Source organism: Rattus norvegicus, chromosome 8, assembly GCF_036323735.1.
Source record: "Rattus norvegicus strain BN/NHsdMcwi chromosome 8, GRCr8, whole genome shotgun sequence".
NCBI lineage: Eukaryota > Metazoa > Chordata > Mammalia > Rodentia > Muridae > Rattus > Rattus norvegicus.
The window spans coordinates 32,323,681-32,347,554 of record NC_086026.1 but is presented as its reverse complement, the minus strand read 5'-3'; the positions used below and the strand labels follow the sequence as shown (position 1 = coordinate 32,347,554).

Below are 23,874 nucleotides of genomic sequence, written 5' to 3'. Positions count from 1 at the left end.
GCACTGATGTTTGAGATGTGCATGTTTAGAATTACAATTCCCTTAATTGGTATGAAGTAGCCTTCTTTATGTCCTCTAATTTTGTTTTAAAGTCTCTTTTAGATGTAAAATGTCTGTGACCTTTGCATATGAAGTTGAGAATTAATCTTTCCATGTCTGTGAAGAATTGTGTTGGAATTTTGGTGGGGTCTGCATTGAATCCGTAAATTGCTTTTGGTATAATGGCCATTTTCATTATGCTAGTCCTACCAGTCCATGAGCATGGGAGATCTTTCCATCTTCTTAGATCTTCTTCAATGTCTTTCTTCAGGGATTTGAAGTTCTTGTCATATAGATCTTTCATTTGCTTGGTAAGAATTACACCAAGGTATTTTATACTATTTGTGGCTATTGTGAAAGATATTTCCCTAGTTTCTTTCTCAGCCTGTTTATCACTTGTATAAAGGAAGGCTAGTGATCTGTTTGAGTTAAATTTTTTTCCCACCACTTTGCTGAGTAAGATTTCTCTGGGGGAATTTTTGGGGTCGTTTATGTATACAATCATATCATCTGCAAATAGTGATACTTTGTCTTCTTCCTTTCTGATTTTTACCCCTTTGATCTCCTTTTGTTGTCTAATTGCTCTGGCTAGGACTTCAAGTCCTATGTTGAAGAGATAGGGAGAGAGAATGGGCAGCCTTTTCTTGTCCCTTATTTTAGTGGGATTGCTTCTAGTTTCTCTCCACTAAATTTGATGTTGGTTATTGATTTCCTATATATTGCTTTTAACAGGAACAGATATGGGGGAGGGACAGGAGAGAAGCCCAGAAGGCCAAGAAAATGAATGGAAATATGTAGCCTCTGGGGGTGGGAGATGGGGGAGACCCTCTAGAAAGTCCCAGAGACCTGGGAGGTAAAAGACTCTCAGGACTCAATGAGTGACTTAGCCAAAATGCCTAACATGACAGAAAGGGAACTTGAAAAGTCCACCTCCAATAGATAAACAGGGCCTCAAGTGGAGTGACAGGGTTACCAACCCACAGTCAAATTTTCTGACCTAGAATTCAGAACTACAGGGATAAAAATGGAGACGAGACTGAAGGAAAGGCAGTCCAGTGACTGTTCCAACTTGGGATACATCTCAAGGTAGGGTAGGTGCACCAAGGCTTGACACCATTACTGACGCTATGATGTGCTTACAGAGGGGAGCCTAGCATGGCTGTCCTCTCAGAGGCCTTAGCAGCAACTGACTGAGATAGATGCAGATACTTATATACAACCATTGGGCTGAAATTGGGAACCCTTGTGGAAGAATTGGGGAAAGGATTGAAGAAGCAAAAGGGAAGAGCAACCCCATAGGAAGACCAGCAGCCTCAACTAACCCAGACCTCTGGGAGCTCCCCAAACTGAACCACAAACCAGGCAGCATACATGAGCTAAACTAAGGCCTCTGGCACATATATAACAGAGAACTGCCTGGTTTGGCCTCAGTGGGGAAATATGCCCCTAATCCGTGAGAGACTTAAGGACCCAGGGAAAGGGGATGCCTGGTGGGGGACAGAGTGAAGAGCACCCTCTCTAAGACAAAGGGGAGGGGAAACGGGTGGAGAAACTGGGGGAGGGGCGAAGAGAAGGGAGCAACGGCTGTAATGTAAATAAATAAAATAATTTTTATGTATGTTTTCTTATTCTATTGGTTTAGAATGCACTTTTCCATCCTTTCAGCATAAGACAGTGTCTGTCTTTGATGGTAAATTGTTTAGCATGGAGGTAACTAGTAGATGGATCTCTTTAAATACGATCTGCTTCTAAGTATCTATTGATCTGAGAAATCATCGTTATTCACTTATTGTTAGACAGTAGTATTTAATTCTTGTAACTGTATGACTTCTAAGTTTTTGGCACTTTCTTAGTTTTCCTTTGGATGAGTTACCATTCTACTGATTTATTCTATCCTGCAGTTTGTTTGGTGTGTTTATCTCTCTCTTTAGTCTGAACAATTCCTTCTAGCATCTTCTCTGGGGCTACTGTAGCGATCACAAATCTCCTTATCTACTTTATCATGACGACTTTCCCCTTTTCCTTCCATTATGACTGTTTTGCTGTGTCTAATAGTCCGGGTTGGTAACTGTATTCTTTGAGAACTTAAAATACACTGTTCCAAGCACATTTGAATTTTTATTTATTGAATTAATTGATTAAGGTCGTATTATGCATCCCTGCCCAGTCTGGAACTCCATATGTAAATTAGGCTGGCCTGGACCTCAGAAGGATCCACTTTCCCCTCTGCCTTCTGAACTGGAATTAGAGGCAAGCACTAGCACATTTCTGGCTTCTAAAGTTTCTGCTGGAGAAAAAAACAATCATGGTTACTCTGGTGGGCCCACTTTTCAGTGTGGTGTTTCTCAGTTTTCAGTACAGCTTTTTGTTCTGCATACTTAATGTTTTAACTATGATGTGGCGAGTTTCTTCTTCTCTTCTGTCTTTTTCTTATTTTTTTTCTTAAGTCTGATTTGAAATTCTATATACCTTTATCTGGATTCCAATAACTTTCCTTGGATTTGAATTTTTCTAGTACTCTTTATTGCACGTAGTTTCTATGCTTTTAGTATAAAAATTATTCTCCTCATCCTCCTCTTCCTCTCCACCTTTCTCCTCCTCCTCCTCCCATTTGGCTGATATGTCATACATTGGGTCTTTTTACAGTGCGCCAAAAGTTCTCTGCCCGAACATTTTTGTTCATTTATCTTTGTCCTTAGCTGAATGCTACAATTGCTCTCCCTTGTCTTCTGTCCTAGCACAATGACTTCCTTGTGTGTTCTGTGATGGGGCTTCCCACAGAGCGTTTTATTTGACTTATTAAATTTTCCACCTTTAGCTTTTCAGTTTGGTTTTTCTTCAGAATCTCTGTCTTTTTATTGAATGCCATTTTTCTATCCTGTGCTGACTTCCTTATTTCATTGAACTGTAATGTGTTCTCTTGAAAGTTAGTGAAGAGTTTGTTCCATCCCCTTTGATTCTCCAACACAGTTATGATAGTTAATCACTCTTTTGAATGCTCCAAGCGTTTCTCTAAATCACTCTCACCGATGGCCGTTACTGTGGACGTGGTCATTTTTGAAGGAGATTGGCACTGATTTTTCGTGCTACTTGCATTTTGCACTGGGACTTGCATATCTGAACTTAGGCACGGGTTGGTGGATGTTTTGTTGCTTTGTTTTGTTTTGTTGTTGTTTGTTTTTACTTAACAAAAGAAGTACTTGCTCTATAACATAACAACGGAACAGGTTGTAGTAAGGTGGAGGTGTTATTTTATTCTGTCAGACTTGCGTTGGGGTAACAGGCTCTCCCTCCAATCCTCTCGAGAGTAGAATACCCTCTGCGACAGTAATGACTACTGAGGAGTAGACCTACTGTGAGAACAAGGAAGAGTCAACTAAAACACTGTTTTCTCTTAAGTCAAAATTACTTTAAAGGGCAAAAGGACAGAAATCGTAACCAACATATAAGTTACTGTGTGTTTGGGAACAAAATGCAAAGAATCAAGCAAAGTAAGAATAATGACTCACGCTGTGTTGATAGAAAGTAGAGAAACAGAATGTAAGTAGAAAGGAGAGCATCAGGAGGAGGAGGGAGTTTGGGTTAAAGGTAGATTGAAGGGATAAATAAATGCCATCGGATAACAGAAAGATCCCCATCATCTTTAGAGTCTGAGCCACAGAAAACATGTAAACGAGACCAGGCTGTGTTCTTTGAGTGAGAAAATGAAAAGGAGTAAGGAGAGGATAAATAAATAAATAAATAAATAAATAAATAAATAAATAAATAACCAAGAACACGCAGGGTTGAACTTGCCTGCTAGATTTACACCAGACACAAACAAATGGTGATGAAACAGGTGCTGAGGAGCGATGTGCAGGGATGAGGGATGTAAAAAACGCACTGGTCCGATACTAGGTTCTCGCTCGGATCTCCCAGCATTCCTTCCCCAGCTCTCAGAATTCTCTGTCACCCCTAAGAATGCCCCTGAGATGAGTGGTCCTTCCTTAGGATTACAGATGCTGGCCCGGTTCATGGGCTGCATACTCTTTGTGCTGAGCTGCGTCTGGTGTTCGTGTCTCTGCGTTCCTCCAGGGTTCTAGTGGCAAATCAAGTCCTATCATCTCTTAGAAAGCACACCTCAGGTAAAGGCAGATCGTTGGTTTCACTACGGAAAAGAATTTCAAACTGAGTAAGTAGAAGGTATAGTTGGAGTTTATTGAATGCATTCCTAACTGATTAGGAACAGAAGCTGAGAGTGAGAGCGGTGCTCAAGGAAGAAACGGAAGACACATCCAAAAGCGTGGGTGCAGGCATCGCAGAGGGATCTGTAACTTGGCTGTCTTTATCATCCCTAGGATGTGGGTAGTGTTTACAGCTCATCCTGTTGCTAAGCCATTCAAATGAGATCCTAGGGTGTGGCTGACAATAATAAATTAATAGGTAAAACTTTAGCTTCCAAGGATGCAGGCATCACCAGTTGTTGAGATATGTGTGCTCTCCTCCTGTTTGCCTCACAAAACTGGGTACCAGACTTGTGAGGGTCAGAGCCTGAGCCCCAGAAGTCCTAACCACCTAGGTGTGGCAACTGCCCTCCATAGACCTCTTGATGATAAAAAATAATAGCAAAAGGGAAAAAAAGGAGATGATTTGGTGTGGACAACACTGGAAAAGGGGACAAAGGAAATCTAGTCACCTTCATTGTCCATTATTAGGATCCTACGTTAGGTTTAAGTAGCAGGGAAGGGGAATTCCTGAGTGAACCATCCAAGTCAAGGTGTTGTCCCTTACTGTCTCACTCCGATCTTGGCAGGTTGGTATGGCATGCTATAAATCTCAGCTGTTGTAAACCTCTTCCCAGGAGACAAGCTCCCCATGTGGTGGCACCAGGCTTCAGTCGTTTCTTCCTCCTAGCATGAGACTCCTGGGAAATCTCTAGTTTTGAGAAGTCTATTGTTTCAACAGTCCCCCTCATCCATCCCCCCCCCCCCCAAAGGTGCAAAGATCTCCTTAGAATGTCTTCATTCCTGGCAGGATGCTTCTGGGTGAAATGTGAGCAGTTACGATATTCTCGTTGTTTTTAAAGACAAAGTTAATAGTTTTTCTGAGCTTCCAGAAAACACTTACTTGGGGTCCACCCACTCCAGGTCACACATGTTCGTGTCTTAAAGTTGACTTATTGCTATGTTAACATTTTCGTTAATGTTGGTATCCTTCATAGCAAATAATTTACAGGAATCCTTGCTTCTCAACCAGCCAGAAGCTTTGATGGGAATCCAGACTGAGGGGCTCCTTTTCTTGCCTGTGACTGGATAACTTTCTGTCTTTCTACCCTACCTCACTTATGCACAAGAGGAAAAACAAGCCCAAACTAAAGAAACTCAAGAACACGTCTGTCCGACAGTCTTGGGTTACTTTCCCTTTCCTTTGCATCCCTAGCACAAGCGGTGAGGGAACCCACAGGCCAGGAGGGCATCTGATTGTCCTCAGAGCCACTCTTGCTCTTTCCTCCCCGATTATGATTATGATATCTTATCACTCTAAGACAACCACCATTTCTACCTGTTATATTTAGAGTTTAACTGGAATACAATCCCACTGTAAACCCATGGATGCTTGTCAAAAGGCATGGGACAACAGAGTAGAATGTAAAATAAACTATGGTCTTTTGTCAATAGTAATATGGCAGTGTTGGAACAGCAATTACAACAAATTGCCCTGCTGTCAAACAGGTTAATAAGAAATTGGGGGTGATACTAAACTCCTTTCCACCAGTTTTCCTCTATCCCAAAAATTGCTCCTAAAATTGAAGCTTATTAATTTAAAAAAAATCAGGATAAAGAAGTCAAAATCAGAACCCAAGCCAAGTGGGACTAAAAAAAAAGCAATGGCCTGCAGGCTAAGCTCCTGGGATCCTGATGTCAGAAGTGAAACACCAGTGGTGTGGCTGCAGTTCAGAACCTATGACATCAGGCCTCTTAGGGAATGCTGGCAACTGTGTGGCCACTGCTACCCTGAAGTCCCAGCACTGTGATTACTTATGCGAGACCCTCACAAGACTGGACACCGTAACCCTCACTCATGAGGAGAGTTCACAAGCTACACAAGGCCACACAAGGGACCCGCTCAGAGGCAAGAGATAAAACCTCACAGGATGCTCCATCCCTTCCCAGGATACAGGTCAATGATGGCTAGAAAGGAGCTTTTCTTCGTGGTGTAGCTGCTTATGTCTCCCGTGTTCCTTTATTAAGTAAGTTAAAGGCATGGCTCACCAAGCTAGACTTGAGTAGAATCATTCTTTGGCCTGCTGTTGGTGAGCACATGTTCACCTCTCTCCAGATAAAAAGTTGGCATAATAGAGTTGAAGTCAAAACTGCTTGGTGACAGTGACAGTTTCTCCATCTTGGGCCACTCTGTACTTAGTGTAGAAAGTGCGATAAACTCTCAGCTTCTACAGAAGACTGGAATGACCTAGAGAACGTAAGTCTAAGATTTATGCTTTATTTTTATAATGCCGCATACATGATAAGCATGGAGCTGATGTTGTGACTGGGTTTTAGTATCCAAGTATCCTGGGTTTGTGGAGTTCTTTAGTTTTTGGTTTGAGTGACTGTCAGAAGCTGTGAATTGGGCAGTTGCTGTAATGGAAGGATGATGTACCTAAGATAAACCCAACCCAGCTCAGGCTCAGAGAAGTCCACCTCTTCTTGTTGTCCCCAAATCCTCTGACAGACCCCTGAACCCCCACCAACTCAGTGATCCACTCAGGTTTAGCCTCCTGCGTATCCTGAATCAGAAATCATTCCATAGAATCTAAAGACAACTGGTTCACAAAGTCCAAGTATGCTCCAGTCTCTTACCCAGAATGGTATGGCATTTGCACACCTCTTCTCACCCATGTTATACCGTCCAGATACGAGGACATCCAATACAAGGTAAGCCCTATGAAACAGTTATGCCATATTGTTTAGAGGATAATGACAAGAAGTGTACACAGTACACACAATTTATGTTTTCGTGGGTGGTCGGCTGGATCTCTAATTGTAGGATCTGCTGATTCAATGCCCCTGTATGCCTCAGAATCAGCCAAGGAAGCTCTGAGCTCAGAATATAGCCTATGGGAATGGTGCAGGTAATGAGTCTTTCTGGTAGAAATCATGCGCTACACTAAAGGCCTGGGGCCTAGGATAAACTCTAGCAAAGTAGAGATGAAGAAGAAACTGAGGGGGAGGAAACAACATGGATGACAGGCATGTGAGAGGTACCTTTGTAGGGTCCCAGTAGGGACATAAAAGGGGCAGGGGAGGAAAAGGCATTTGGGAGTGGGTGGCCGTGGCCCACAGAACTAACAAGATGAGAGAACGAGACAACCCATCCCACACTCAGACTGAAGCCAGGCAGATTAATCTGTTTATTATTCTTTTCCTTTTTCAAAACAAAACTAAAAATCTTTGAGAAGTGCATTCATCACAGTTAAAAGCTTCCTGAAGTTTGTCGGCAGAACATGACATCGTGGTGAGGCAGAAATGAGAGCCGTGGCGTGGATCGCCAGCCTGAGTCCTCTTTCCCATCTCCACTTCACTGCTCTGTCACTGTTCTCATGCTGCTAAACAACTCGGCCAGCAGTATAGCCCCCGCCCCAAGCCTGAACTCAGCCACACAGCGTCAAGACATTGCAGTCCCAGCCAGCTTCGCCGTGATGCCCAACAGAGCCAGCGCCTGACGGGCTCCCCTCAGGAGAGGTTCTCAAGTGTTCACAAAGTAGACAGTGGTGCAGGGACCAAGACGTAGGTCCTCAGAATGATGCTTCACAGGCCCTGGATCTTCCCACCCTGTAGTGCCAGCTCCTTCCTATGCTCTCCTGAGTCAGAGGCCAGAAAGAGTGATGTCATCACCGCTCATGTTTGACGTTGGCTTCGCTTGGCTCTAAGGTGACTCCATTGCCATTCCTGGGGACTTCCTTCTTGCTCCAGTCCTTTTCCATGTACAATTCAGCAAGCACAGGGCAATGTTCGGAAGCGACTCCACCCCAGGACCAGTTATCTGGAATCCAAGGGTTTGTGAGGCCTTCTCTCACAACAGCCCAGTGACCTGAATAGAGAGAAGAGACCAAGAATTAGAGTAAGGGTGGCCAGCACGGTTCACCTGACAACCGTCCTCCAGTAATCTGGCCTGCATAATCAAAACCTCAGGGCCAACTATGGCCTTTTTTTTTTCACATACTATAAATGATAGTTTACTTGTACAAGTATCGAGGGTACCCAGCTAAACAGTGAAAAAGATCTACTCCTTTTTCATAGTGTTACTAATATGACCAACAAAAGTAAATGTAAGTAATATTTTACCATTCTTTTTGGTGACTATTTTAACTTTTTACGCATGTATACAATGTCTTGTTCACATGCATCCAACTCTCTTTAGACCCTGACCCCCCCAAATCTATCTCCCTCCCAAGTTCACATCTTTCGTTTTATTACAACCTACTGAATCCAATTAGCATTTGTAATTAATTTTTATAGCAGTAGGGATTAAAGCCGGGGTCCTGAATATGTGAGGCCAGCATCACACTGTGCCTCTAATGACAAATGAGCGTTTGACAAAGTTAATGAAAGGCCTCACACAGCATAAATCACTAAGGAAGCATTAGCAGACAATTTCTTCCTACAGAAGAAAAGGAGAAGCTTATAATGGCTATTGAGAAAGCATTAATACCTTTGAAGTAAAGGGAGAAATGTAAGAAATAGGAACTATATCTGAAAACCACAATTATAAAACAATTACAAGGAACTGCTATGCTCCTCTGTGATGTATGACATCAGGGTTACTATAAGACATGAAGAGCCTGGATTCCGGACTTGGTCTGGGCAGCACAGCTGACAGCTATGGCAGGCTTGTCCCTTCACCTCATCTTCCACATCTTGAAGGTGGAAGACAAATGAAAGGATGGCTCAGCTCCACCATTTCTGACAGAAGTGCCTCCCACAAGGGCCCTGCAGAGAGCGTAGTAGCCCTGGGCTCCAATGCACGTTCAGCAAATCACATCTTGCCACAGGCAATAGTAGTCAAAGCCCAGTAGAGGCCCAGGTGAGCCCTGTAGGCATGCTGGCAAGACAGTCATCCACACTTAAAGTTCTAAATCCCAAGGAACGGACGGCCATGTCTGTGTGGCCAAGTCTTGCAGTGGGACCCAGGAATTGCTTCTTTTCCTCTTCAAGTTTCTTGCTGTATGTGGTACAGGACAGTTCTGCAGAGCTACGGGGGAGACTTAGAACACCATTCTAGGCTTTCATCAAGCACCCTGGGGATTTGGGGATGTTGTTTGGCATCCTGGGCATCTAAAGGCTCTAGGGTGCCATCTGCATCACCACATTCATAACCACAGAAGAGCCTTCCATTCTCCCAGAGTGCTAGCGGTCTCCTGGCTCTGAAGCTCACAGTCTGAGGCTACGTGGAGTATCCACCATGCTGTGTTCTTTGGGGAGCGCTGAGGATTTCTCTTGTCCCTCTGGGAGAATATGTGTTATGATTTGGTTCCTAAAGGTTCCCTAAAAGCTCATGTGTTGTAGACTTGGTCCCCAGCTGATGGTACCACTGGGAGGTGACAGAAGGTTGAGGGGGCAGGAAAAGTTAAGTCATTGGGTACATGCCCTTTCAGGGACACTGGGACTGCAGCCACTTCCTGGATCTTTCCCTCTCCTTCTTGGCTGCTTTAAGGGGTATGTGGGGGGAGGGAACAGATGAAACAATGTCCCAAATTCACAATTCCTGCCACAGGTGTCATCCACAAATGCCACATACTTCTACCACAGTGTACTATCTCAGATCTAAAAACAGTAACGCCAGGTGACCATGGACTGAAGACTTTGAAACTATAAGCCAAAAGAAAGCTTTTTTCCTTGTGGGTAGATTATCTTGGGCATTTTTGTCACAGTGACAGAAACACTAATAGTGACGCATCTCCTCGCCTGTGAAAGTGTACCGTGTACCTCATTCCACAGGACAGCATTTGAATATTTGACTGAATGTTCACTGAATGACTAAGTGTTCTTAATGTCCAGGTAAGTTAACAGTTCATCTCTGAACCATGATTCTGATGACCTACAGAGGTGGTTGTAGCTGGGTTTGCATGCAAACTGCTCATGTGGACTAGTGGTTATCTTTAAATTATTTGTCACATGTCCTCTTAGACATGTCTCTGACCCAACAGTGACACAGTGGAGGATGACAAGTAGCATTGGCTATCTCAGATGTTTACAGGTCCTCAGCCCACTACTGAACAGAGACAGCCGGGGGTGGGGGGTGGGGGGGAGGCTTCCCTTACCCGTGAACACTTTCTTTAAGCTTTTGCTGATCCAGATGTTGTCCACGGATTTGGAGCCTTGAGGATTCCTGGTGCTGATGTTGGTGAAGGTATGAGCCGGGATCAGGTGGTGAAATTTTTCTCTCCTTAGGATATCATAGTCACTGCTATCTGGCCCTTGGCCAAAATCCCCTAAAATAACAACATCTTTTTCTCCTGGGAGTAAAAGAAAGAGAAATCGAAAAGAGGAGGTCAGAAGCAAAAGACAACATTGGCACAGCCCCTTGAAAGGGACTGTGATTCTTTGGTTTGACCACTCAGGGTTTAGGGCCACAGGTCTGGTTTCTGTTTTCCTGTCCTTTCTTGTGTACCCACTGACTGTGGACATAGGTTAATTTGGAAATGACGGACAGCGTGAGGCAGAAACACCCCTCATTCAGTGTGTCTAGGCTCTAAACTTACAGTGGGGAAAGGAACAAAAGGCCTTGCTCATATGTCTAACAACAGTTCAGCAAACTTCTACAGAGTGTCAGGCCCTGCCTGTACAGCAGTCAAAGATGAACAACAAGACTGTCCCTGCCCTCTGGGACTTCACAGTCTAAGGGAGAGGAAAATGAAGAGACTGCCAGGATCACAGTGTAGGTCTAAAACCAGAAAGTGGTACTGAGGGCACAAGGAAGGTTGCCAGGGAGGCTCCTGGGAGACGGGTGCTGGCTTTAGTCTTAGAGGATGCACAAGAGCCATCAGATGAAAGGAAGACGTTAGGCAGCAGGGAGCAATGAAGCAATCTTGTTGGGGGGATGTACAGCAGAATCTGGAGAAGCCGGATGCTTCCAGAGTGAAGGTTTAGGAAGTCAGATGTGGCTGGCTCAAAGATAAAGGCATCTGCTGTCAATCCTAATGGCCTGAGTTCCATACCCAAAGCTCACACAGTGGAAGGAGAGAACGAGCTCTCTAAGTTGTACCCTGACCTCATGCAAGAGATGCAGGCAGCAGATACTCTCTAATTGGCAGGCACGTCCTCTGCCTGGGAATCAGGTCACAGTAATGAACCATGAGAAAGACTGGGTGTCTTCTCCTCACCCAGTGAGCAGCCCAGAGCATCCATGTAGACACCTTGCTATACTCTTGTGTAGGTCATTTCTTCGATTGTCCCCAAAATTAACAGATGTAAATAGTGCTGAAAGGAGACGTTCACACAAGTATCTGTGTCCCTGCTTTCTGTAAAGAGGCCCAGCTAAAAGTATGGTCACTGTTCATACTCTAGATAAGCAATGCTGGCCTCGTTACCAGAGGCTATTCCCATGTCAACCAGCAATATGAGCAATGCGCGCTAACACCATCCATGAACATCCTCAGTCAAATGGTTTGGTCCGTCTTATTTGGTTCACCTTCCTATATGTAGACAAGTAAGGTGTGCTCATGGCCTGGAGGATAGAGCACCCACACAAATTATTTAGAATTCTGCACAAGGATTTATTAGCCCATTCAAGCATTTGTTTCACCCCGCCATGTTGTCTTTTAGTTTTTCGGTCTGAGTGCTTTCTTCCTTTGTGACCTGCCAAAACACTCCAGGATCACCTATATCTTTTCTGGCCCAGCCCTAGACTTAGCCACTTCTCCAGGGAACCCCATCTCCCTCCAGCCATGCGTTGGGTGGAGCACAGACACCTCTTCCCTCAGGGTTCTAAGGATTCATTAACTGATTACAAAAGTTCTTTATATGTTTAAAGAATAGTGACCTCTGTACCACAGATGAGCTTTTCAAATCTTTGCGAAGGCGACAACAAAGTCACACAAATGTTCAGCATTTATAGTTATCATCTTTTTCTTTTTTCTTCTTTTTTCCTTTTGTTTTTGTTTTTGTGAACACTACTTCCTGTCCCCATCCTAGGAGAAAATAGTTGGGTGACTCTGGTCATTGCCACCTCTCAGTTTGGGAGCTGTAGGTGGGGCCTTGGTCCACCAAAGAAAGAGAACAATCCGTTTCCTGATAGTTGTTGACGTGAGTACAGAGCCCAGTGTTCCTGTAAGTGCCTGGCACAGGCTCTCCCAAGCAGTGCGGACCTCCTTTCTTCTCTCCTGAGCCACATTAGTGAGAGTCGACCAGAGGCACAGCAGCAGAAAGGACTTTCTTGTGTGTAAGGAAGGGCTACAAAGAGAGGGCAGGGGAAGGGTGGAAAGGTTGCCCCTTTGAAGTATTTTAGATATTTCTCTCACCGCCTGCAGGAAATGGATAGTTAGGAAGTATTTCCCAAGTAATATGAATTCCAAAAGAACAATGGCCCCCAGCCAGGCTCGACTAGATTCCCATGAACTGGGCTGACCCTTGTGAGGAATTTACTGCAGGGAAGCCAGGGTCCCTAGGTAATGAGGTTTCCATTGCCCTCTGTAAATGGCCCTTTAAAGAAGGCAGCTCTTGAACAAAATAGCATATCCAAGACTTTCAGCAAATGCCTTTCCCTTGGTATGAGTACACCGGCAGTAATGACAGCTAAAGGGGAAGAAATCTAAAGTGAAATGACAGAAGAGGCCAGCAGGGGGCACCTGTGTGCTACAAATAACAGGTCCCACAGCAGGGCCCACGAGAAGCCTCTCCCACTGCTCCACTTCCTAAAACTTAGATCCCATCCACAGTATGAATCAGGGTGAGCCCAGGCATTGGAAAACTGATGCCAGTTTCTCACAGGAAAACCAACTTGAGAGTATTGCTGAACAGACCCCAGGACTGATGACCTGGGACAATGACCAGTCACGGATCCCTTACTACACTGTATAGATGACTTCTTGGACAATGTGTCACTTAACTGTCACCGCTCCTAGGAGACAGGTGATGTCACATTCTCCTCTTTGCAGGTCGAAAGCTCAGACTCTGAAAACGAAATAATTTCCCCAAAGTCATGGAGGTGGCTCTTAAGCCAGAGTTCTTCACAAAGAGTGAGGGAGGAGGAGGCTCAGGATGCCAGCTGCCATTTATCCTAACACATGGAGAGATAAGGTCAGGGTCTACTGTACAAGCAGACAATCTGTGCCAGTAGGAGGAAGACCTCTGAATGAAGGCAAAAGCTATCACATACACTATCTGGGAAACTGAGGTAGACAATGCCCATATAAATAAGGAAGCCTTTCAGTGGGGGGTACAGACCTGACTACTGGGGGGAAAGAGCAACTCAGCAAGCAGGAGGGAGGCTGGGGTCGGGGTCAATCAGCCAGCTCTGTGTAACTTCAAAAAGGAAAACAAAGGCTCCTTTTGAATGGGCACATCCAGATTTCTCACAACCAGCTCTTCCGGCTCAATGTGTGTTAGAGGTGACATGGCCTCGGCTTTGCCCCTAAGAATGCACAGCCCAAACTCTCTCGATCACAGGCCTGTGTGGGCTCCCTAGTCATGGTTCCCTGAGTTCCTAGGCGTGAGGCAAGAAAGCTCTAGGCCAATTTCCTCCAGGAGATTCCCTAGATTTAGAAAAGGCCAGCAACACCCACTGAAGTGGCTCCCCACTGAGGCACACTCCTACCTCAGGGCCTTCCTAGAAGACACCAGGAGCAACACTGGGCTCACAGCAGGAGACCTTGTCCCTAAGCCCTGATAAGGTTGAAAGAAAGTTCAGCGAAAGGACAAGCATAGGATCCCTGATGCCAACCGGAGTTTCCTATTCCAGACAAAGGCAGAAAGGCCTGGAGTTTGCAAATCAGATGTTTCTGTCTCTGTGGGAAAAAGGCTTCATCTTCACTTGAGCAGAACATCGCACTCATCGATCTTTCTTTGCTGCAGGGCTGAAGTATTTCCTGAATCCCCTGGGTCACCAGTTAACAATTAACTGGGTATTAGTAACCAGCAGGGGAGTGGGGGGCATGAGTCACTGTCCCTACCTGGATGTGTCAAGGCCAAGTCATGCCGTGGGTCAGTCAGTAGGCCCTTGGCAATGTGAAACTTGCCTGAAGTTTTCTGATAAACTCCTGAACTCTACCTGGAAACCAGGGGCAAAATGGTATCTGCTTATGGCCATCGGGCACATCTGAAGAAGCATCTTTGTTTCCTGCATCTGAGATAGAGACTAATAGAGATCTAGAGAATAGAGACAGATATGAAAAGGTCTCAAGTCATCCTTCGAATAGGTGGGAGACTAGTGAGTGAAGAGTTCCGCACATAGCTACTTGTTGGATGGGGTATCTCAGTTTGAACCTGCTCACGTGTTTTTCAGCCTGAGGAGTCATCATTTAAGTAGAATACTGGTCAGGGCAGGTCCTGACTTGAAACATAAGCCTGTATACTCATATTCATAGTGTGCAAAGGTTGAAGCAACCCAAGAGCCTACCAACAGATGTGAACAATACAATGTAACACAAACAATAATTGTTCAGCCACAAAAAGGATTGAACATCTGACACATTATACAACAGCACTCATATGGAGAATGCTAGGCTAAGTCAGAAAAGCCAGACACAGAGTGAAAACAGCATGTTTTTCTCCTCATATGAAGCATGTTATCAAATTTATAAACAGAAAGGATGGGATGGTGGATGCTGGACACTAGAAGAGACAGAGGACCAGGATTCAGGGGGTACCAGGATTCCAGAAGGAAGATGGCAGTGTTCTGGAGAGAGATGGTGGTGGTTGATGTACAGTATTGTGGATATACTGAATGCCACTGAAGTGACACTTACCAATCAAAACAATGGTGAACTTTATGTCTATCTTGTTACAATAAAAAGGCTTTGAAAATGTAAAGTTATAACTGGACAGAAACGTTTGCATGGCCAATTATTTACTGAATGTCCCACTATGATGGGACAAGTTGGTGACCTGAAGTCTAGGAAGTTAAAAGGGCAGTCAAGACTCAAGAATACAGAAAGGATTTTGAGGTCCCCAGCTGCAGTTCTTCACCTTGTCGCCTCCTGTCCCTCCTGCACAAGAACATGTGCAGACCTGCAGGCAGTGCCATCAGAGGAGTCAAGCCAGGAAGTGTTGTCACAGCAGAGGACTATCGCCACTTATACTTCCTCCTCTAGTCCTCTTCATCCAAGAGGCTGACAGACCATGTCACTGGTACCTTGACACCCACTGGAGAGACCCTCAGATGCAAAGGAAGGGCATGCAGAAAGGTCGGATGGGATCTACAAGAGCCAGGAGTGTGAATGCCCCTGAATCCATGACTTCTACTGAGTGGCCAGGCTAAGAGATCAGAGAGATATCTGGGAAAAGGTACCATTACCATTACCATTACCGCCCTGAAGAAGTGTTTCCCACCCACAGAGATAGAGATCCCTACCTTTCAGGGTTTCCTGGAGGGTTAGTGCAAAATTCAATAATCGGTGGCCATCGCTGTGATTCTTGCTGGAATTCTCAACTCCTGGGAGGGCCAGGGCTGTCAGCTGGAGGTTAACCAGGGTCAAGTCATTACTTCCCACCTGGGTGGCAGGAAATAAAGAAACAGGGAAAACCTTAGATATTCATGCTTCTTTCTTTTACGATGGATTAATAAATGGCTTTCTACACACAGTTGGTGACGGTAAATGGAATCAAAGCCAGTTCTTATGCATAAGAGGCAACACAAGGTGTTTTATTTTCAATTTATCGAATCTAAAGTCTACAACTCTAAATTCCAGCCCCCTGCCTCTATTGACATATCTGGAAGTGGTAGGATTTCTGATAAACCTTTTGCATAACTGTATGCAAGAAGGAAGTGTCTTTAGTATCGAGATCTTACAGACTCAAGGCTGTTCTCCATAAGGCTAGCTTGAAGTTCCCCACCAACTCGTCTTTGTTCCTTTGGAATCAATTGTGTACTAACATCCACTTTAACCTGATTTCTCTGTAAGAACCAAAGCTCACCAACCATAAGGCATAAGATCTACCTGGAGCCTGAGCCCCAGGGTGGCTCTCATGGTCTTCTGGTAGTGTATACATGTGAGGGTGTTTTATCTTCTGGGCTATCATAACATTGATCAGTTGCTCTATGTTTAGCAAGTCTGCTTTTTCTATTGCCATGGCAACAAACATTAAATACTTCTGAGAAGGAATGAGTATATGGGCCCCAAGATGTGGAAAGTACCAGTCTTATCTTGTAGGTGTGGCCCCAGGTCACCATCAGGACCAACAACTCTACAGATGCTGCTATCACATCCAGAGAAGCCACCTTGAGGCTTGTACTGGGACATGCTGCCTGTCAGGATAGGCTGTCTGTGTCCTAAAGCATTGGCCATCCCTTAAATGTGACTTGAAAAACAAGAAGTCAGTGGAAACCAGGAAAGGGAATAACATTTGAAATGTAAATAAGAAATACCCAATTTAATAAAGATGGGGGGGGAAAGTTAATGGCTGGGCTGGGTGATTGCTTCCAATGATTTGAAGCCACCACTCCCAATGCCACAGCTAGCATTTTCTTTATTAGCCTATTAAATATAGTTTGCTTTTTTTTTTTTATGTTAGCTAAAGACAGTGTTTTACAAGCTGTTTTTGTACGGTGGTAGGCATGGTAGCTATTCTGTAATGCCAGCTCTCAGGGAGCTGAGCGGGGCAGGACTGGAAAGGTTCATTATGTAGGCCACATAGCAAGACTGTTTCTCAAAAAATAATAAAGGCACTAGCAAAAATACCAGCCTGCTTTTTAGCTATATAAGCTGGTTGTGGCTGCCTGTTCCAGTTAGCCGGAGCCGGAACAAACCATTTAAAAGTTAAATGTATTGTTAGGTTTAAAGATAATCCTGGCCAACTCATGGATCAGAATCACAGGTGCCAGAAATACAGACAGAACCTCATCAATATGGCAAGAAAAGGGATTGAAGGAGCCACTTGATGCCACAGAAGACACATCGGTGTGAGCATACACCAATCCTATCGCCTTCACTACTACAAATTTGGGAGATGGGATACAGGCTTATATAACCCATGATAGAGACATGGCTGTCCCCAAGCCCCACTTCATGCTGGGCTTAAATGATGCTGGCCTTAGTGGGTAAGTTTAAAGCTCCAGAGTTACTGGGGAAGACACAGAAAGAAAAGATGTCAATAGAGACCAATAGAGAACAGCTTGCTGGACTCTTGAAGGGGTCAAGCTGCCTGACTTGGAATTCACAGTTAAGTTGTGATGAGGTTCATTGCCTCTGTGGTGACTTTCTGGTTTCCTCTTATGTCCATCATTAAAGCACTTTGGTATTCAGGAACAATGTCAAGAGGTATGCAAGACATAGCAGAGAGAGGACACTCAGATCCACACCACCCAGCGCCCCCCCCCCAAGCCTCTTCATGGACAAGGAGATATAAAGAGAAGCCAATGATGGGGTCCCTCAGTCCAGAGCTCCTTCTGGATCCCACCTCCAATCCAATAAGCCCTCAGTGGGTCCATTCTTCTTGACATCTAAACAATGAGGTCTGAGGGGCAGTTGAAGAGAGAGGCTCCTTAGAGCAGCTCTGCCAGAGGTGGCCATTTTGACCCCATTAGTCAGTACCAGACAGGTGGGACCCAGTAAACACACTTGAAAACAGCCTAGGCCCTATCACAGATGGCCGAGGCCTAGGCAATGCCTGATTTTAAGAAAGGTTATCCTTCTGTATAACATGCATGGAAACAGCTGTATGAATTAGTTTCCCACTTTCTTTCTTTCCTGTCTGTCTGTCATTTCATATATCTATCAACTAAATATCACCTATCAACTGTCTAGCTAACTAGCTACCTGTTTTTGAGAGGAGAGGTTTTACTAGGTTGCCTAGGGTAGTCTTGAACTCCTGGACACAAGCAATCCTTTTGCCACAGTCCCTGTTGCTGAGACAAGGGTGCCTCATTCCTCCCAGGTTACTGTCTTTCTTCTTGCCATGGGTTAGATTTTTCTGGGTCAAAGATGCCCTCAAAAATCCCTTCACTACTGCCCTGTAGAAGGTTACCTATTCCAGAATAGGTACTAACCTACACTAAGAGAATACTATCAAGTGAGAAAGATGTGACTTCTCTGGGTCAGTGTCACAAAGACTTCCCTTTTGGAAGGAACTGGATTTCTGAGGTGACAGGAAACAGGTACCTTGAACCTGGCGAGGAACGGGCTGGGACCCACAGTCTTCGCATGACCGTTGCTGGGTGAGCTCTCCTGCCCGGGGATGTCTCTCAGCTCCACATTGGCTGCTGTGTCCCACAGGAATCCAGAGTAGCAGGGGCCCTGCAGGGCAAATGGAAACAGGGTCTTGGTGCCAGGTTCCTAATTCCAAGAGGCACATAGCATAAGGAAAAGCAGAAGGACCAGACATGGAGCAGTGGGCTCTGCTTCAGGCCCTCACAGTCACTCACCATGGGATGCTTCTATAACGAAGAACATACCTCCAAGCCACAGTGTACCGATGCCCAGTGCAGAGTTTTCCTCATGGCCAAGGGTGCCTAGCTCTTCCCTTTATGGGAAAAGGTAGGAAAAGCACATACCAGGCCCAGAATCACTTTTGAGTGACCACATGACAGGAGACAACAGCTCCCATCTGCACATGACAGATGAGGCCACTGCTGTTCATAGAGACTGAGTAACTCCCCTAAACCCCGTAGCATAGGTGCCAATGTGAGTTCAAAGACTCTGAGGGCTGGTAGGCCTGTGGGTAAGTTACTGCTTGCACAAATGGTGCCTAAGCCCTTGTCAGCTCTCAGTCAGTATTTGCCCGACGAATGGACGTCAATGCTTAGGGGTTCCAGTGATTTGAAATGGGGTTCTCTACAGATGGGCAGGACTACACACAGAAGTCTGAAGCCTGGGCCAGAGGCCTTGATGGGGGGGTGCAGACAAACTTGGATTGTGCTGGGCAACAGTTCAAGGCCCGCGTCTGTCTCAAGGAATCAGAGAAGATGCTTCCTCTGTTTGCTTTGGCCACTGCCTCTGGGGCCTTATAGAGAGAGAAATGCATCAGTCTGCCTACTCCAGCTGAGCCACAGCTGGTCATCAGGGCATTCTTAAGGGTTTGACACCAGGGACAGATCAACAGGTCATCAAACAGGCCAGTGGCACTTGACCCTGCTCCTCTATGTTGCAATGGGAGAGGAAGTAACCTTTAACCTTAGCCACCACTGAGCAGACACTGTCACACACACAACTTCAGCTCACCACCCAGTCAGATACTTGACAGGCATACTCATTTAAACAGGTGTGTGTAGGAGGGACATAGTGGAGATATAAACATGAGTTTTATGTTGTCTAAGAATCTCCTTGCCCACCTTGAGGGCTCTTGGGGAAGAATAGGAGGAAGACTTGAGGGCCCGGGACGAGATAGGAACTCCACAGGAAGCCAAGAGAGTCAACTAACATGGACCGTTGGGGTTCTCAGAGACTAAACTGCCAACCAAAGAACGTACACAGGCTGCTGGACCTAGGCTTCCCTGTGCATATGAAGCAGATGTGTAGCTTGGTCTTCATGTGGGTCCCAAACAACTGGAGCTGGGGAGGAGGGTATCCCAAAAGCTGTTGCCTCTATATGGGACATGTTCTTCTAGCTGGGCTGCCTTGTCAGGCCTCAGTGGGAGAGGAAGCACCTAGCCTTGAAGAGACTAGATACTCAGTGGGGACCACACCCACTCAGAGGAATGGGGATGGAGGAAGGATTGTGGGAAGGGGTGACTGGGAAGGGTACAGTGAGAGGGACATAAATGCATAAGGAGAGAGGGAGAGAGAGAGGGAGAGAGAGAGAGAGACCAACAATCAAAGAGTCTCCTTGCCCACCACTAAAGATAGTGCTAGTTTAAGCATGGTCATACTTGGGTCTCAGCCAAGACAAGCCCTTCAGTGTATCTAAGACTCAGTTCCTCATGGAGACAGAGAACACAGTCACTATAGTAGGCTCGAGAGAAGGCCATTATTTTGTTTACTGTGGCCCAAGGAGTCACACACTGCCTCGAGCATCACTCACATCAGCTGCCAGAAAACCGCCCGGCTCCACAATCCTCCAGGACATGGGAGGAGGGGTGTCCTAAGAGGACTCGGTTCCAATGCTGCTCCCTGCCCCTGATCAAGGCCCCCAGCTTCTCTGAGCCTTTCTCATCCCTACACTTCTTCCTTCTCACTGCGGCTCTGACCCTCCCCAAGGGACCCTTCAAAACATGACTCAGTTAGGCAGAATGGTCACAGCATAGAAAAGCACTTATGCCAGAGATAGCTCACTGGGCATAGGCAGGCTGCCACTTCCAACGACAGGGGCTGCTTTGGGGAAAATCATTTCTTCCTACATTTTTATGTCTCTCTGTTTCTCTCTCTCTCTCTCTCTCTCTCTCTCTCTCTCTCTCTCTCTCTCTCTCTCTCTCTCTCTCTGACAGTGTTTCTCTTTGTGGCCCTGGTTTCCTGGAACTTGCTTTGTAGACCAGGCTGGCCTCAAACTCAGAGATCCACTGCCTCTGCCTCCTGAGTGCTGGAATCAAGGGCATGTGCCACCATCGCCTGGCTGCTGTTTTATTTCTGAATTGTTCCTCCATTTGATACCTGAACATGACTGCAGGGCTCAGGGACCCAACAGCTGTTCAGTATATGGACTGCAAGTTCACTACCATGGAGATATGATGCCTGACTCACATTATGCTTAAAAATGATTTTTGGATCTGTGCAGCATTAAAGTTTAAGAACTCTCACATGCCATTAATCTGTGTGACTGTGACCCACTGGGCCCATAATAACAGGAGGCGAGGCCTAGACATGGCTGCAGCCTGACAACTGGCAGGGATCCCAGTTCAAAGTCACCATCCCCTGAGCCACATCTCACCCAGCCCTGGTGGTGCTCTATTCCAGGAAGCACCCAACACTCACTGTCTCCTTCTATACTGGGGCTATCCTGTGAGCTGAGGAGAGAGCTACTACTCACAGTGTGCAGAAGAAATAACTAAAGCAGAAAGCTCTCAGTGACAGTGCTCTGCTGGCCTTGGCGCCCCCTCCTAAAGGAAGGTGAGCTGACTTGTCCTTCTCAATGGCTGTACACTTAGTGAAAGGGATTGGGATACCCAGAAGGTCTTATAAAAAGTGGCCACAGATAGGGCTAGGTTGCTGGGTCTGTTTTTCTCACGTATACATGAATAACCTTTCGCAGATAGTTATTGAATGAATGAAGAAAGGCGAACGGACTCTTAAGAGGCATATGAAGTTTCATTCAGTGAGATCCATGAAAAGTGCTTTTCTTTCTTTCTTTCCTTTTCTTTTTTCTTTCTTTCTCTCTTTCTTTCTTTCTTTCTTTCTTTTTTTTTTTTTTTTGGTGGACTGAAAAGCAGAGCCCTGGCTACAAATCTGAAAACCAGATGCATCCCACGTGAACTCCTTTAGGCCCACTGTGAACTCGCTGTCCACTCCAAGTCTGTTTCCACCCTAAAGCAGCCAACCCAGATAAAGGAGTCACATGCAGTCTTCAGTAGCCACTGAAAAGAGCCTTAGAGTCAATACTCGTAAATGAATAGATAATTTTAATCCATTCTACATCTATTACTTGAATCCCAAATTACAAGTATCAACCATGTAAATACAACCCATAACATTGTAAGCAGACAAGGAATATCAGAACCTTAAAACATCTGCACCTGTGCTAAAATTATGTGAGAACAGTGCTTTTTAAATTCAAATAATTGCAAGAAATCTTCTTAAAAAACTAAGAACCCGGGCTAGAGAGATGGCAGCCTGCAAGGTACCACAAGCCCGGGGACTTATGTTTAGAACCAGATAAAGAGCTGAACTCTGTGGCCTATGCCTCGAACCCCAGCATTAGGGTAGAAGGCTGAGAGAGTGGATCCCTGAAGCTCATTGACTCGCTGAGTGTATCTGAATCCCTGAGCTGCCAGTTCACTGAGAGTCTGTCTCAACAAGATAAAAGGTGGAGAGCAATGGAGGAAGACACCTAATGGCCAACCTCTGTGCACACGTGCACACACACACACACACACACACGAGAGAGAGAGAGAGAGAGAGAGAGAGAGAGAGAATATGCAATGCGTGAACTACAGTGAGTGCAAATTCTCAGCCAGCGAATAGGGTTTTCTGAAAGCTTGGCAGGGGACAGAGCTGTCACCTCAGGATTACAAGGACAAAGGGCAGACATACAGACAAACGCAGAGATGCCTTGGTCCCAGACAGGATTCCTCCTCCCATAATGCTAAGCTCCCGTTTCTATGTGAGTAGGAATTCATCTCTGATCAAAATATAAAATGAGGCCTAGGGCATTAAAAATGACTATAAAAGTCAGGGCCGATAATGCAAACCTGGACCATGGACATTGACAAAGAAAAAATTAAATCGCCCTTAGTTTGGGGGATATTGTGTTTAAGAACAAAATTCATGCAGGCAGTTGTCAGAGAGGTGTACCTTCTGGAGCTGACTGGAAGGCTTCTCAGCAACAATGGACCTCCAGCATCCCCGGGGGCCCTTCCACTTGCGGATGTTGGGCAGGATTGGCTGGTTCAGCTCTGTACAGAACTGCAAAGACAGAACTCGGGTCAGTGTGTGTGTGTCCCTGTGCACAGCATCCTCAGAAACTAGACACAGATGATTCTGTGTTACCACAAAACACTTAAAAACCTGCTGACTTTCATCCCCATGTTCTGAATGCTTGATTTGGCTACTGCAAAATAAGGACATAACGATGTCCTTGTTTAACAGGGTTGTTAAACCCCACTTAACAAACAAAAAACAGGGTTTGCACATAACCATGCTACTAAACACCACAAATTAGAAAGCAAATATTTATCAACCTACAAGCCATTATCACCTGAGGACCCTCTTTGTTCAGAACAAAATGGTTTCTCTCCATCATTCTAATCTCCACGGTTCAGAAAGAGATGTCTGGTCCCTATACATACTGTGACACTGGGAGATTCAAGGTCCCAGGAGCCCCTGGATGAGGATCAGTGCTTGGCTTAGAGGGAGCAAAAATGACCCCAGTTTAATTCTGAGCCAGCAAACTTCTTCTCTGTCCCCAGTTGACTCCCACAGCCTGTGTTTATATACATAGTATGCTTGGCTATTTTTATTTATTTTTCTCCTCTTCTGTGTGGTCTGAGGAACAGCAGCAGCAGCATCTCCTGGAAATCACTAATTCTCTGAGCACATCATGGGTCTGCTTGATCAGAGCTTGTAGTAAGCTCTTCGGGTAATTAGGTTTGAGAGCAGCTGTGGCTGCCTCAGTTTTGCCTAAGCATGGATCCTGGACTCTACAGTGCCGCCGACAGCCCTTCAGGGGCTTCAGCCAGGCAAGTTCCTTTCATGCCCTCTGGGCAGCACAGAACCACACAAATGAAGTTGGTGGGGTATAACTGACAGGATTGAATCGCCTGAGAGATAATCTCCTGGGCATGTCTGCTGTAGCTTCAAGACTGGGTTAAAGGGCACTGGAAGACCCACCACCTAAAGGCGAGTGATATCATTCTCTAGTCTGGGGTCCTAGACTGAGTTAAAGGGGAAGCAGCCAACAGAGCATCGGCATCCACTCTGATTCCTGTGTGCAAAGAGCACAGAAGCCTGGGTAGAGGAGGAGAGGGAGGGACTCCTCTGGGAAGACAGAAGAGACGCTTTCGCCAGGTTGGATAACATGAAGGCATTAAAGGGGAACTCATCAGTGAAACTGA

The 23,874-nt window shown here is 45.5% G+C and overlaps 1 protein-coding gene across 3 annotated transcripts in view; it reads right to left on the bottom strand.

The window, feature by feature from the left end:
* Nucleotides 1-7,406: 7,406 nt before the first annotated feature.
* Eepd1 (endonuclease/exonuclease/phosphatase family domain containing 1) overlaps nt 7,407-23,874 on the bottom strand; it is a 106,315-nt gene continuing 89,847 nt past the window's right edge. Inside the window, exons 3-7 of one of the 3 annotated variants that reach the window (XM_063265374.1) lie at nt 22,616-22,726; nt 18,335-18,469; nt 15,589-15,727; nt 10,340-10,534; nt 7,407-8,109 (exon numbers count right to left, since the gene is read on the bottom strand). In XM_063265374.1, the coding sequence (XP_063121444.1) occupies nt 7,910-8,109; nt 10,340-10,534; nt 15,589-15,727; nt 18,335-18,469; nt 22,616-22,726 (780 nt within the window). In that variant the 3' untranslated portion in view covers nt 7,407-7,909. The remainder of the gene's footprint in view (nt 8,110-10,339; nt 10,535-15,588; nt 15,728-18,334; nt 18,470-22,615; nt 22,727-23,874) is intronic. The other 2 variants (NM_001014088.3, XM_006242727.5) reach the window with 2 other exon arrangements.